The sequence below is a fragment of the Lycium barbarum genome, chromosome 9, assembly GCF_019175385.1.
Source record: "Lycium barbarum isolate Lr01 chromosome 9, ASM1917538v2, whole genome shotgun sequence".
Lineage (NCBI taxonomy): Eukaryota > Viridiplantae > Streptophyta > Magnoliopsida > Solanales > Solanaceae > Lycium > Lycium barbarum.
In genome coordinates, this window is record NC_083345.1 from 110851012 (window position 1) to 110865479 (window position 14468).

Consider the following 14468-nt stretch of genomic DNA (forward strand, 5'->3'; position numbering starts at 1 on the left):
GAGGCCCTGAGCAAACTTGGAATAGATCCTGATTCAATATGCCACTGTTGTAGAATTCCAAAAGTTGAAACCATACACGATACATTCATGATTGGAGAACTTGCAAGTGGCCTTTGGAAAATTTTCAGTGCTCCCCTGGGAATTATTTGAAGTCCCATCTCTACCATGCTTATGCTTTCTAGATGGTGGTCAATAAAACCTAAGAATAGCATTCATCAGATTATTTTAAAGATTACTCCTATTGTTATTTTTTGGGTAATTTGGAAAGCAAGATGTTCTGCTTGTTATGGGAACACTAGTATCTCTTTTGCTCGAGCTAAACATCAGGTTATGCACCATGTGAGATTGGCCATCTCTAAAAACTATGAGAACTTTGACTGTCACTGGCAATGGAATAGTATATGTGACCAAATTCTTTCACTGGCAATGGTATAGTATATGTGACCAAATTCTTTCACTTACTCCTACTATTGAGATCATTGTTGTGAAATGGACTCAACCTCCTCAGGGCTGGATCAAGGTGATCACTGATGGGAGTCGCAATGGTGATGACTGTTAGGATTTTGCCCTGATTTGCTCATCATATTTGGATTTTACCTTTTCTTAAAGGAAGTGCAAAGAGTTTACCATAATTGATTTTACTTTGTCCAAAAGGAAAATATAAATCTTCCATATTTGAGTAACCCTTTTCTTGGAGGAAATTTTTTGGACATCTATAAATTGAAGACTTCCTTCCCACGACTAAAAAACACAATAGCATCCACAATGTAGTTATTAAAGAGTCTCGTTTAAGGGGAAATTATTCTCTCAATAGGTTTTTATGCTTTATATATTAGTTTTTACGCTAACCCAATAACGATGGTTTCATAAGGGGACTGGAGTAGGGTACCATGAAACAAAAGATATATATGTAGGTCACTTGACCAAATCATACTATACTTTTATGTCTTTTTAGTATATCTTCTTTGTCGTCTGATTTATTGTCGTTTAAGGTTTGCAATTATAAGCTTCCGCATGACGCCCTGATTATTTCGATCCCAACAAGTGGTATCAGAGCCGATGGTTTAACCAATGGTTCAACTGGTTGAAGACAGGTTCAAGGCGGCCAGTTCTTATCAAGCTGTAATCGATTTCGCGATAATGAAGATTTTATCCGAAGTACTACATGTGGAGATGAATTTCAACCATATTTTCAGCATCCTTGTTGCTGCATATTTTTTTTAAAAAAATAACTTTTAACTCATGCTTAATGTAACGCATGAGCTCCAATTTTCAACTCATGCTTACTTTTAACGTATGAGCTCAAATTTTCAACTCTTGCTTACTTTAAACGCTTGAGCCAATTTTAACCCATGTTCACTTTTAACGCATGGGCTCCACTTTAACCTGTGCTCACTTTTAACGCACAAGGCTCAAATTTTTAACCCATGCCTACTTTTAACCATAGCAAGCAGCAGTGATGAAGATTATGTGAATAAGACGAATCAACTTTTGTCAAGAAAATTCAGGCCAAAAGAGGAGATTGTCAGTGTTTTGCCCTGATTTTCTTACTATATTTGGATTTTACCTTTTCTTGAAGGAAGGGCAAAGAGTTTACCATAATTGATTTTACTTTTTCCAAAAGGAAAATATAAATCTTCCATATTTGAGTAACTCTTTTCTTGGAGGAAAAAATTTGGACATATATAAATTGAAGACTTTCTTCCCACAACTAAAAAACACAACAGCATCCATAGTGTAGTCATTAAAGAGTCTTGTTTAGGGGGAAATTATTCTCTCAATAGGTTTTTATACTTTATATATTAGTTTTTACTCTAACCCAATAACGAAGGTTTCATAAGGGGGCTGGAGCAGGCTACCATGAAACAAAAGATATATATGTAGGTCACTTGACCACATCATACTATACTATTATGTCTTTTTAGTATATCTTCTTTGTCGTCTGATTTATTGTCGTTCAAGGTTTGCAACTATAAGCTTCCGCATGACGCCCTGATTATTTCGATCCCAACCATGACGAGATAGGAACAGGTGGAATAGTGAGGGATTCGAATGGCCTTTTGATCATGGCTTTTGCTAATAATGTTGGAAGAGGTTCTAGTAATCTTGCCGAAGCTAAAGCTGCATTTTTTGGATTTAACTGGTGCATATCAAATGGACTTCATAATATTGTTCTTGAAAGTGATTCCCTCCTATTACTAACATGATAAAAGGAAGAGCTACTTTGGCATGGAATCTTCAAGACACGGTGATGGATATCAGAGATCTTATTGAACACTCCAATATAGTGATCCAACACTGCTATCGGGAGGCAAATCAAGTCACGGATGCTATGGCAAAATACAGTCTAGATAATAGGGAGCTTCTTATTTTTGAGTCCAAAGATCTGCCGAGAAAAGTCAAAGGCCCCTACATTCTTGATAAGGCTCAGATGGCTTCATTTCGACACAAGCGCAATAATTTTTTTGAGAGCTGATTTTTTTGTTGTATATAATCTGTCCATAGGGCTGTGTATTCCCCTGTAGTCTGCTTGTTGTAGGACACCGTTTTTGGTAGAAGGTGTTTTGGCTTTTGCCCATTTCTACCCTTTTGTGTATTTCTTCTTTGATTAATAAAAGCAAGCGCAAAGCGCAAATTATATTTAAAAAAAAAATGCACAAATTTCGGCTTTTACTACGACAACAAGAATGAAATATTAAATAAATAATTAAATAAATAACTATGGATGAATGCGTCAAGATAAGTTTCTAATCTATATATAGTTAATTAAAATTTCGGCTTTTACTACGACGACAAGAATGAAATGTTAAATAAATAAATAAATAACTATGGATGAATGCGTCAAGATAAGTTTCTAATCTATATATAGTTATTAAAAATGATTGATCAATTATGCAAATTAGGTGATGTATATCCAATCAAAGTAGCCAAAAGTCTGATGATTGTCATTAGATTTGTTAAAAGTTATCTCCTAAGTTATCATTACTGCCTTTTTAGTAGCACCAAATTCTTAACACCATCCTATATTATAATGTAAGTAGACAAATGGCATGCAACTTCCATTAAAATCTGAGCCATCAAATTGAACAACATATATAGAAACATAAACTCGTTGATCATTCTTTGGAGAAGAACTCACTTGTTGTCACACCCCAAAACTGGAGTAGAACGTGCTTGACATTTGTCTCGATCTGATCATCGAGTGAATTTTTGTGTCTAACTGACTGTAAGATATATTTGACTGAACTGTCTGATCTAACTTAAAAGGCTAACGTCATTAATAATAATCAATCAATCAACTCTGAAGCAGAATACAAAGAAAAAAACCGAGACTGCACTCCATAATACCAACTAGGCTAAGTCATGATCATCTAAGAATATGAAATACATAAATATCTTTTGGGGCATTGCCAAAATACTTTAAAATCTAGAATAAAACAATAAAAATGATCTCCGCCGGAAAAAAACAGAGGAAATAAGTTGAGTTGAGGTCCAAATCTAGGTAGTTGTGCTCGGAATATAGTCGGTTATATCTGCATCCAAAAGAATGGAAATAGGCCCCACCGACTAAGTATCACTGATAGAATACCAAGTAGATCTCACACACTAATAGACAAGAAAGTAGGATTCACAAGTAAGCATGTAGTAAATCATTTAAAGTTCAAAAACGGATATAAGCTGAAAAACAGAGACCGTAAGTTGTAACTGAAAACTGAGTTATCTTAAAAAATATACCTTTTACGAAAAGAGTTACACATAGTGATTCTGTGTACGTGAGATCTAGCAACACACACGGGGAGTGTCCTATCTCCTCATCCAACACTAACTTCTACGAGTGTTGAGTAGCTAACTCTAATCTTGTCGAGACTCACATAAGGAGAGGTCATCTAGCTCTCTCATTTGAGTCTGGATGAGATCACACAAATAATCACTAAGCATGTACTGAGAATAGAATTGCAATCAAATTGCATATAACAGGTAGTGATGCATGTGAGCATATATAAAATTCGAAAAATTGATCCAAGTAATGCACAAGTCACATAAAGCAACATGTAACACATGTATTTCTGTTATTTCAGTTCCTTGTTTTAAGTCTATATCGAGTAATGTGATAAACTATGCACTCGTCTACTCCCACAAGCACTTAGTCATAAAAGTCTTATTTTATGCATTTCATCAAGCACATATGGAGGTTTAACTAAATATCTCCTCCTAGTAAGTAACCCTTAACTTACCTTAGTTATGACACAAATTTCACCTTCCAGTATCCACGCGTGTTCAACAATTCAAGATTTACAGTTCATAATAATAAAGAAAGTTTAAAGAAAGTTAGCTCTTTATTTGTTTATCTCGCCCTTCTTTCTTTTCTTCGATTTCAGATGGTAAAAAAGAGAATGAAATTTCCGATCTTTTACCCAAAGTGCGGTACACTTCACACCAACCCAAACTCCCTGCCCTCATAAAAAAAAGTGACAGTGGAGCGCAACAATCAAAATACACTCAACAATTCACTAGAATTAAGTCTCAATATAAGGATTTTTTTTTAATCAATCTCCTCCATCTTAGATGGAAGCACTTTATAGATAAAAGGGAGAGAATATACAGAACAGTGGAGTAATAACTCCCTGTACCTACTAAGAATGGGACATATTCCATTCTATGAGACTAGTAGGCTTTCAAGTATGCTCACAAAAGAAGATTATACTGAAAGGAGATAAATCCTTTCCAGTCAGTTCCTCCTATAGCCTATCACGGAACATTGAAATTGTACATTCTATATATGTTCCTGTCCAGATAGAAGGAGTTCTTGTGAATTTTCTTCCTGAAAGAAGGCATCTGTAATTTGTCCATATTGAATTCTCCTTTAGCTTCCTTTGGTGAAAAGATGAAAGTTATTCATGTGAACAGGTTCAGAGCATTTCAATCCCCAGATGGCCAGAATATCGGCTACTTTATTGCCTTCTCTAAAGCATGTTTGATGCTCCAGTTGTTAAAATTTTCCATCTTCTTTTGGATATCTTGAGTGATGCTCTTTAAACTCCGGGGAGGTTCACTGTTGTCCAGAATCCATTCAGTGAGCATCTTAGAATCACATTCCATCTCTAAATTTTTAATGCTTGTACTGATGCACCACTCAATCCCAGTTCTAAGTGCCACTGCTTCAGCCATATTATTTGTCATGATTCCCAAAGGTTCTGCATAAGCATTCACCAACTGACCAAGATGATCCCTAATGATTCCTCCTCCACCACTAATACTAGGATTGCCTTTGGTACAACCATCCGAGTTGAGCTTGAAGAAATTATTGATAAGTGTTTTCCATTTCACTATCGCAAAGGAGATGTGAGTCTTGGCATGATCAACCATATTCAGAAAACTCTTCCAGCCAAGGAAAGGAGGGATATCATTGAATTGTTTATGAGTGATCATGATCAGCTGTTGTTGAATGTAGTGAATGATATTATTCTGATGCAAGTGTTTGTTGTCAAATCTGCTATTGCATCTGGCCTTCCAGATCTGCCAGATGATAATGCTAGGAAGCACTTGCATGATCAGTTCTTGCAAAAGATTAGAGGTTTTAGCAATCCACTAGTTGATAATATGGTGCCTGCTTCCTGAGTTGCCAAACCTGATGCCAAACAAATGATTGAAAAAATTCCAGACTCTTTGACTAATCATAATTCTTAGGAATAAGTGATCCACATGTTCTTGTTGATGAATTGTGCAACATGAACACATAGAAGGGATTTGGATCCCAAACTTGGCCATATTCTGATCAACAACAATTCTATTCTTCAGAAGTTTCCAAAGGAAGAAACAGATTTTGAAGGGAATTTTTTTATGCCAAATGATTTTGTTGAAATGGGAGGAGGGATGATGTTCTCTAATAATGTTCCAAACAGATTTACAGGAAAATTTTCCATCTAGACTAGGAGTCCACACAGGGTGGTCCTTTAGAATAAAAGATTTTTTAGTAATTCCTTGGATGTGGTTGATAATGTTGTCAGGGAGAACTTTTTCGAGTTTGGGGATATTCCATCCATCTAAGGTCATATAATCAGAGACAATACCTTTGACAGATGTAGAAGCATTCCCATAGTTAGCTAATCTCCCTTTTCCTGTCCAGTCATCCTATCAAAAATTAGAATTGCCTTTGTTGGCATTCCATTGAATCAGGTGATCTATTTTATCTCTGATTTTCATCATTCTTTTCCAACAATGCGACTGAGTATAACTCCATTTTGTAGCACTGGGATGCACTCTTCTTGCATATTTGGCTTTAAGGAAATCAGCCCAAAAAGAATCCTTCGTCCTGAACTGCCACCAAAGTTTAGCTCCAAAATTCTCATTAATTTCATAAAGAGATCTGATACCAATGCCACCTTCAGCAGTGGTCTTGCACATTTTATGCCATGAAACCCAGTAGTGTTTAGTCTTTCCTTCATTTCTTCCCCAAAAGAAATTGGCAAATATTTTCTCCATGATCTTAAGGATGCCTTTTGGGGGTTGACAGATGGATAAAAGGTGATCTGGCATGGCTGATAAAACATGCTTGATCAATATGAATTTTCCTCCAGAAGAGAGCATTTTGCAATGCCAGGTTCCAAGTTTTTTGAGAATTTTGGTAGGATCATCTGTGAAATATTCAATCTTCTTCCTCCCCTGGAATAAAGGACATCCTAGATATTTTATTGAGAATTCTTTCTTTTGAACCTGCAAGAGATTAGAGGCAATAATAATTCTATTAGTGGAGATGTTATCATTCATAATAAAACAACTTTTCTCCCTATTAATAAGCTGTCCAGAGTTCTTTTCATATTTTGTTAAGCACTCTATCACCAACTTAAGTGTTTGTGATTTTCCTGCACAAAAAATGATAAGATCATCCGCATAAGAAAGATGATTAATCTTAGGCCCATTAGGTTGCATATAGAAACCAATGAATCTAGGATTGTTATAAAGGTTATTAAGCAGTCTAGATAAAGCTTCAGCAGCAATAATAAATAAAGAGAGGGACAAAGGATCTCCCTATTTTACTCCTCTTTGTGATTTGAAGAAGCCATGTCTCCTCCCATTTATAACCACACTGTACCACATGTTGGACAATAGATTCCAAATAGCATGCACCCAAGCTTCATTGAAACCCATCTTTCTCATCACAGAACAAATAAAGTTCCATGACATCCTGTCATAAGCCTTGGTCATATCAATCTTGAATATTACATTGCCTCCCTTGTTATTCTTCTTCATGTCATGAATGATTTCTTGAGCCAACATGACATTCTCCCCAATAGCTCTCCCTTTAACAAATCCACTCTGGTTAGGGGATATAAGTTTAGAGATAATCTTGGACAGTTTGTTGTTGAGCACCTTAGAAACAATTTTTTGTGTAACATTGCTCAGACATATAGGTCTGAATTCAGCAAATTCCTAAGGAGATTCCACTTTAGGCAACAGAATGAGGCAGGTACTAGTGAAGAATTTTGGCATCGGTTTGCCTCCAATAACTGCTTTAACCATGTTAAACCTATCATCCCCAACAATTTGCCAAGATTTTTGAAATAAAAGCCCACTGAAACCATCAGGGCCTGGGGAACTATTGATGTCAAAGACTACCTCTTTGACTTCTTGAATAATTGGGATAGCATTCAAGTAATCATTGTCAGATTCAGTGATCAAATTAGGAATGTGATCTAAGATATTTCTATCAATAGTATCAATTCCTTGAGAGAATAGATTCTGGTAAAAATCAACAACAGCTAAGCCGATCTCATTATCACCCTGAATCCAGTCCCCATTATGCAGAATTCTATGCATATTAAGAATGCTTCTTTTTCCTCTAACCACTAAGTGAAAGAAGCTAGTGTTTTCATCACCTTCAACTTGCCATTTCAAATCAGCCTTTTGTCTCCAAAAGGAGTCAACTTGTTTATGGTATAGGATAATATCAACTTTGGTTTTATGAAGACGTATTCTATTATTCTCAGGAGCCATACTCTGATAATTTTCTTCTTCCTGAATAACCTTTTCTTCCAGATGTTTCAAGTGAACAAATATATCACTTATGGTATTCCTGGACCATATGCTCAGAGCTTTACTAGTGTTTTTCATTTTTTGTTGAACTTCCCAGAAGATATTACCATCAGTTTGAGTACACCAATTCTCTTTAACAATATCTAGAAAGTCATCAAGGTCAGTCCAAAAATTAAGGAACCTGAAATATCTGATCATTTCATTTTGGTTGGTATCACAATTAATTAGAAGAGGACACTGATCAGAGCTGATCCTAGGCATGTGAATGACATTAGAAATAGGGAAAACGTCATTCCAATTGTCATTTACCACCATCCTGTCTAATCTTTTCCAGATAACATTTTCTTCTTTTCTTTCATTGCACCAAGTAAACCTGCTTCCAGAGAAGCCAATATCATTAAGACCACAGTCTTGTAGGCATTCCATGAATGGAATGCTTTTGTTGAGTCCATGAGGTATTCCTCCCATTTTTTCCTCAGTAGACAGAATGCTATTGAAATCTCCACAAACAGCCCAAGGAGCATTAATGATATGAGCAGTATTCCTCATATAGGCCTATGAATCTTCTCTTCCAGCAGTTTTGGATTTAGCATAAACTATAGAAATAAAACATTATATGTCATTGTCCATAAACTTACAGGTGACCATTTGATCATAGCTAGTCCAAACTGAACATTTCAGAGAAGAATCCCAAAACACCCAGATCTTGTTGCTACAATTTACATGACAACCCTGCATACCAAGGATGACTTTATATCTATCAATGTTGATTTCTTTTATAAAAGGTTCCTGAATAACTACCAAAGAAATTCTATGTTGTAAAATCATGTGTTTTACCCTTTCAGTGGAGGCTTGAGATTTCATTCCTCTAATGTTCCAATTGAGAATATTAATCATTAAGACCAGAAGAGGATGATTTTTGTAAATTTAGCTTCTGGCCTCTTGTGATAGGAGCTTCTCTGATTGATTAGCTTTTCTTATGAGACTGGTTTCCTTGCTTGATATCTTTGGGATTTTTTTGAAGATTGGGATTTTTGGCACTGGATCCCACTACTGTCAATATACGATTTTCCACTTCCTAATCTGATGAATCTTATGACTCTTCTCCTTCTAAGGAGCTACCATCTGCCCATTCATCACTGGATTCCTTATCATGATCTTAAACCTTATCATTTTGATCTTTCACCTTTCCCAAGTCCTGATTGTCAGTTTCTTTCTCCTTACTCAATTCTTCAAAGTTGTTCTGAATCATAGGAATGACAGGCTCTGAAGGTTTATGTGTTTTTTGTTTTGCTTTCTTGTTTGTTCTCATGGGATTTTGCTTGAGTATTCTTGCTTTTGCTACCTTTCCTTCCTTTGACTTCTTGCCAATCATCACCAAATATGTCAACCTGCAGTTCATTATGATCTTTGATAAGAAATACCTGCATCTGAGATTTAGGCTCATTGTCATTAACTTCATTAGCTATTATCTGAGCATTATCATCATCATTCGGTGTCTCATTTTGGTTAACACATTTGGACTTGATATTACTGTCCTGGACAATCTCAACATGTTCCACGGTAATCCCCTGATCATTTAAATCATCCATATCTTTGAGATTATTGTTGATCATGGTATACTCAATATCGTTGTTTTCTTTTTCCTTGGTATCATCAATGCTGATAACATGATCTTCTTTGTCAAAATTATTGGTTTCATTGACATCCCTCTCCTTAGAGACTACTTTTTCATTAGTAGGCATAGGTTTGTCTTTACCAAACAAAGATCTTGTAGGTTTGTAAAAAAAATTTGGCGGTTCACTTTGTCCCCTTGTGTTAGTTTTGGGAACATTCTGGTTTTTCTTAGCATCTCTACCTCTTTCATTCTTTTGTGGAATGGAGACTTGTTTTTTGGGTTCATTTTTCATAGGTTCAGCGTCCATTTGTCTGTTGTTGTGTTCATTTTCCCTCTCAGCTTCCTTTTTTTCTTCCTGCATCCTCTTTTCAAGCACCCTACAATTTGCTAAATTGTGTCCCAACCTCCGACAATGTTTGCAATATTTGGGAACATTTTCATATTTAATTCTCTGGACAAATCCTTTGAGAGGAGAGTCCTCATCTTCATCCCCAATCCAAACATTATGAATCAAAGGCTTTAGGATATCGAATTCAATTCTAACCTTTGCCATGCTAGGTCTATTAAGATTTTTAGTAGCTAAGTCCAGTTCAAGAGGAATACCAGCATCACTTATAATTTGTTTAATATAATGCCAGTTATGCAAGTGAAACGATAAACCTGGAAGTAGAGCCCAGACTAGGACAGTTGGTAAATCTTCATCGGGTTTAAAATTCGGAGTCCATTTTTGGAGCCACATTTGAAGATCATCAATCTCGATCATCCTCTTATATAGCATCGTACTGAAGTCTTCCTCACAAGTGAAGTTCAATAACATATTGAAATTGTCGAATACACCTATCTTGACATTTCCTTTTAGAGAAAATTTTTCAGAGAATCTAGAGCGGAAAACATCAATTTGGGGTCAAGTGTTGATGAATCTGCCCACTAGTGTTCTCCTACATTGATACGCCATCTTGCCATAAAATTCCCTAGATTTGAAGATCACCGTATGCATCCCATTATGGTTTGTTCTCCTTGCTATTGCAGGTTGTTCACAGTGGGTTTGATTAACAGAGGAGTTGGAGGGATCGGTTACTGAAGTGGTATAAGAGATACCTACTTTTTCAATTGCTTGAGGGTTCGAAGTCGCCACAGTTGGGGCATCAATAATATCATCTCCACGCGCCGGCGGGACGCCCATCGATGGCTCCATGGTCGGGAGCGTGAGACTCAAACGCAGGTGTTTAGAAAGCCGTTATGTTGAAGAGAGAGAAGAGAGAAAATAGCCATTTTTCAATCTCAATATAAAGATAATCCAGCTTTTCAACTTCTTAAGATTTGTCCAGTGCGTATATTAATTAACTAATGCAACTGTTTAACACGCTCTATACTTGTTCTTGGATCATATGCAGGGGCGGCTCAACGTAATTTGTGGCCTAAAGCCAAACCATGAGAAGAGGCCTTAAGTTTATTAATAAAATAATTTTTTTCGTTAACGATTGTGTACTTCAAATTAAAATAATCAATTCTAAAAATAAAAAAATACTACAGAAGACTTTTTTTAAAACTTTTATATCAATATCGCAATTAGTCATTTTTATATATACATGTTTTTTATGAAATTTGAGTTATTTATCTGAAAACCTATATCACGTTTTAAAAAAATTAATATCTTTTATTAATAACATTTTTATGATATATAATATTATATAAGACAATAATTTTGGGGCCCTCAATTTTGGGGATTGCCTTAGTTGCCTCCCCATTGAGCCGACACTTATCGTATGGAAACTGGAAAGGAGGGAGTTGATGTTTACCTCCTTGAAGAAACCTTAGGTTTCCTTCCCTCCTTAAGTTATTGAAGATTGGATGAAAATATGTGATTTTATCATGTTAATCCTTGTAAATTTCATGTTAATTGAGTTGAGTTCACACCAATATTATTGGGTTATGGCGATAGTCTAGGTGTTTTTTCTCTTTCGAAGCTCTCAAAAACATTGAAGAACCAATGTATTTTATCTTTCTAGAATAATGTGTTCTTATATTCTGCAACTTTTTGGGTCCTAGAAGCACCTCATATATCGCACAAGCATCACTAGACAAACCTGTAATTTCTCTCAACTGTTGTGCGGAGCACAACCATAGAGCCAGAATAAGCTAGACTTCCCCAGGTGTTGTGCAACGCATAACTATACTATCGCAATATTGATAATATTTTGTCTTATCCCACACAAGGGCTATTTGACGAATGGCTTTTGTTTGTATAAGGCAAAATCCATAGACACTAACTGGACGTATCAAAAGATGACACGTGGTGACGGTGACAGGTCAGATTCGAGTCAGCAAGCGAGGGGCTCCGGTAAAACATACGAAGTTCTGGAGGAGGGTGCCAACTCACCGTTCAAACATCATTCAATGCACAACCGATACAGAAGACCCCCCAAGATTCTTCCGGCCTTTATTAGCCTTTATCACCTTTTGATTACCTTTTATTGCAGCATTAATATTGGTAATTAAGGGGGCATGATTAATGGAACTTGTACCCCACAGCTAAAGCATAAATAGAGTTTTTCATTTCATTGTATGGGGTATCTGAAACATTACACAACAATACAAAATATTCATATTATTCTTAGCATTCCCTCTTTCTTGCTTAATTCGTTGAGGTTATAGCGATTCATCGCCTGGAGACTCTAGCTCAAAGCTTCTCTATGGCCCAGACTACAGATCTAGCTAAGCTTTACTTTGGATTGTCTTGTTAATTATTACTTGTTGTTTCATAATTTCGATTACATTGATTCATATTTCTTTGATCACGAACAAAAATTCAACTATACCGATTTTTCGTGTAAACACCATTAAGGTCCTGAGGCATTTTATTTTGTATATTTTAAATATTTTAAGCTCCCTTATCGCTTGCACTAAGTTTATTGCCGCATCTTACGTATGTTAGCATGTTACAAACACTATGCTTTACACTTATCATTTTCAGAACAACTCGATATACACTTGGAGCAAGTCCCAAACCTTAAAACTCCAATCTTTTATTTTTTTTATTGCATAAAATCTAATCATTTATTTTTTTTGGTCGGATGGGTAACTTTCCATACCCATCTACACCTCGTTAGTGTACTATCTTTATCTATCCCATTTTTTCTTAAATAAATGCTATGTGTTTTTTAAATCATGTTAAAGAGCCAAAAAGTATGTAAAAATTGTGAAGGTGTAGAATAAAATTGGATTCATAATCCCATTAAGTAAGAGAGTATAGTTTTTCCATGTAAAATAATAATGTTATTAGTATAAGTGACAAACTTCACCTTGTAAACTTGTTACATAAAATTAGAAAAGATAGAGATATATATATAGGAATGGGAAAAGGCTCAATTATGTCACACACACACACACACACACACACACACACACACACACACATATCACTCGTAAAATGAAGGGTTTAGATAATGCCACGTGGCAAAATCTGATAGTAGTAGAGTTATATTAGTGAGTAATGGCATATATGACCCAAAATGGTAATGAGTGGCATGAATGGACCTTTTCTGATTGTTCGAAGGCATATTCAAGCTTTTTCCCTAATAAATACAGGATTCATAGTGTACATGGAACTAAATCCAGCCAATCTGTAATTTCTAATTTCCATCTACAGCTGCAAGAGGAAACAACAATATTGCCCGACCAAAATGTGTATATTCACATGATACTCAGCCTAAAAAATATGTATGGCAAGTTTGTTTTTTTTTTTTTTTTGGGTAACTACCTTTTTTATTAATCACCAACGCGAATAATTATGAAACCATAACACCCCTAACATAGGTTTCTATCTCAAAGGACAACTTAAAGATTACAGCAGATTTATAGGTAGTCTAGGAAATCATCTACAGTAGTCTAGTTCTAATTCCCACAGGATCTCTCACACAACATACATACGCTATCTCTTTTGCTACTACATTCCACGTCCTACTCTTATCTTCAAAGGTTCTCTGGTTTTGTTCCTTCCATACAGCGTGCACATATTAAGTGTAGACTAATTTGAGAGTTTGAGCAGCTCACTACAAAAAAATGGGTAATTTGTGGAGGTTGAAAGTTGCATTTCGCGGTGGTTTTAGCCTCCGCTAGTTGCTAGAGGAGACTAAAACCTCCGCAAATTGCAACTTTCAGCCTCCGCAAATTACCCCTTTTTTTTGTAGTGGCTTGTGACTCGCCCTTTATCTTGTTGAGGATCCATTTCAAGTGATTCTCTAATTAGGAGCAGCACAATAATCTTCTTAAATCAAGGAAAGCAGTTTTATCCATAGGCATATTGAGTAATCACAATGTACAAGTATATGATCTCGAGCCTCTAAGTTAACACAACAAATTTTGCACTTAATATCCACATCTAGTCCCCATTTTTGGCACCTATCAGTAGTGAGCAGCTTGTCTTGTATTTGCAGCCAGAGAGTGAACTTTGCTTTAGGTCTTGCACCATTAACACACATAAGGTTTTCCCTTCCATTTTTGGTTTGTCTCCTACAAGAGCCAAATACAATCTCCTGATAGTCAAGTTCTATTCTCCCATCAATTGATACTGCTCCAATATGTTCCTTGTGGTTATTATCTTTTGTACGATCTACGATGCTTGTTTAGGGATAGGAGCAGTGGATAGTAGTTCAGCCTTGAGGTAATAACTATGAATCCATCGGATTCATAACTTGTCTGTCTTGTGAGCCAAATCCCAATAAGTTTTGTAATTGCTGCTTTGTTCCATAGTTTTACATTGATAAGATTGAGACCATCAGCATAAATACGTAAGCACATGTTGTCCCAGGATATT

At 35.9% G+C, this 14468-nt stretch overlaps 1 protein-coding gene across 1 annotated transcript; it reads right to left on the reverse strand.

The window, feature by feature from the left end:
* Window positions 1–6135: 6135 nt before the first annotated feature.
* LOC132612164 (uncharacterized) lies at window positions 6136–8583 on the reverse strand. The gene is made up of 3 exons (XM_060326487.1): window positions 7519–8583; window positions 7084–7431; window positions 6136–6714 (listed from the first exon to the last, which is right to left on the reverse strand). Exons 1-3 carry the CDS (start codon window positions 8581–8583, stop codon window positions 6136–6138), a joined length of 1992 nt encoding a protein of 663 aa, XP_060182470.1.
* Between the last annotated feature and the right edge of the window lie 5885 nt (window positions 8584–14468).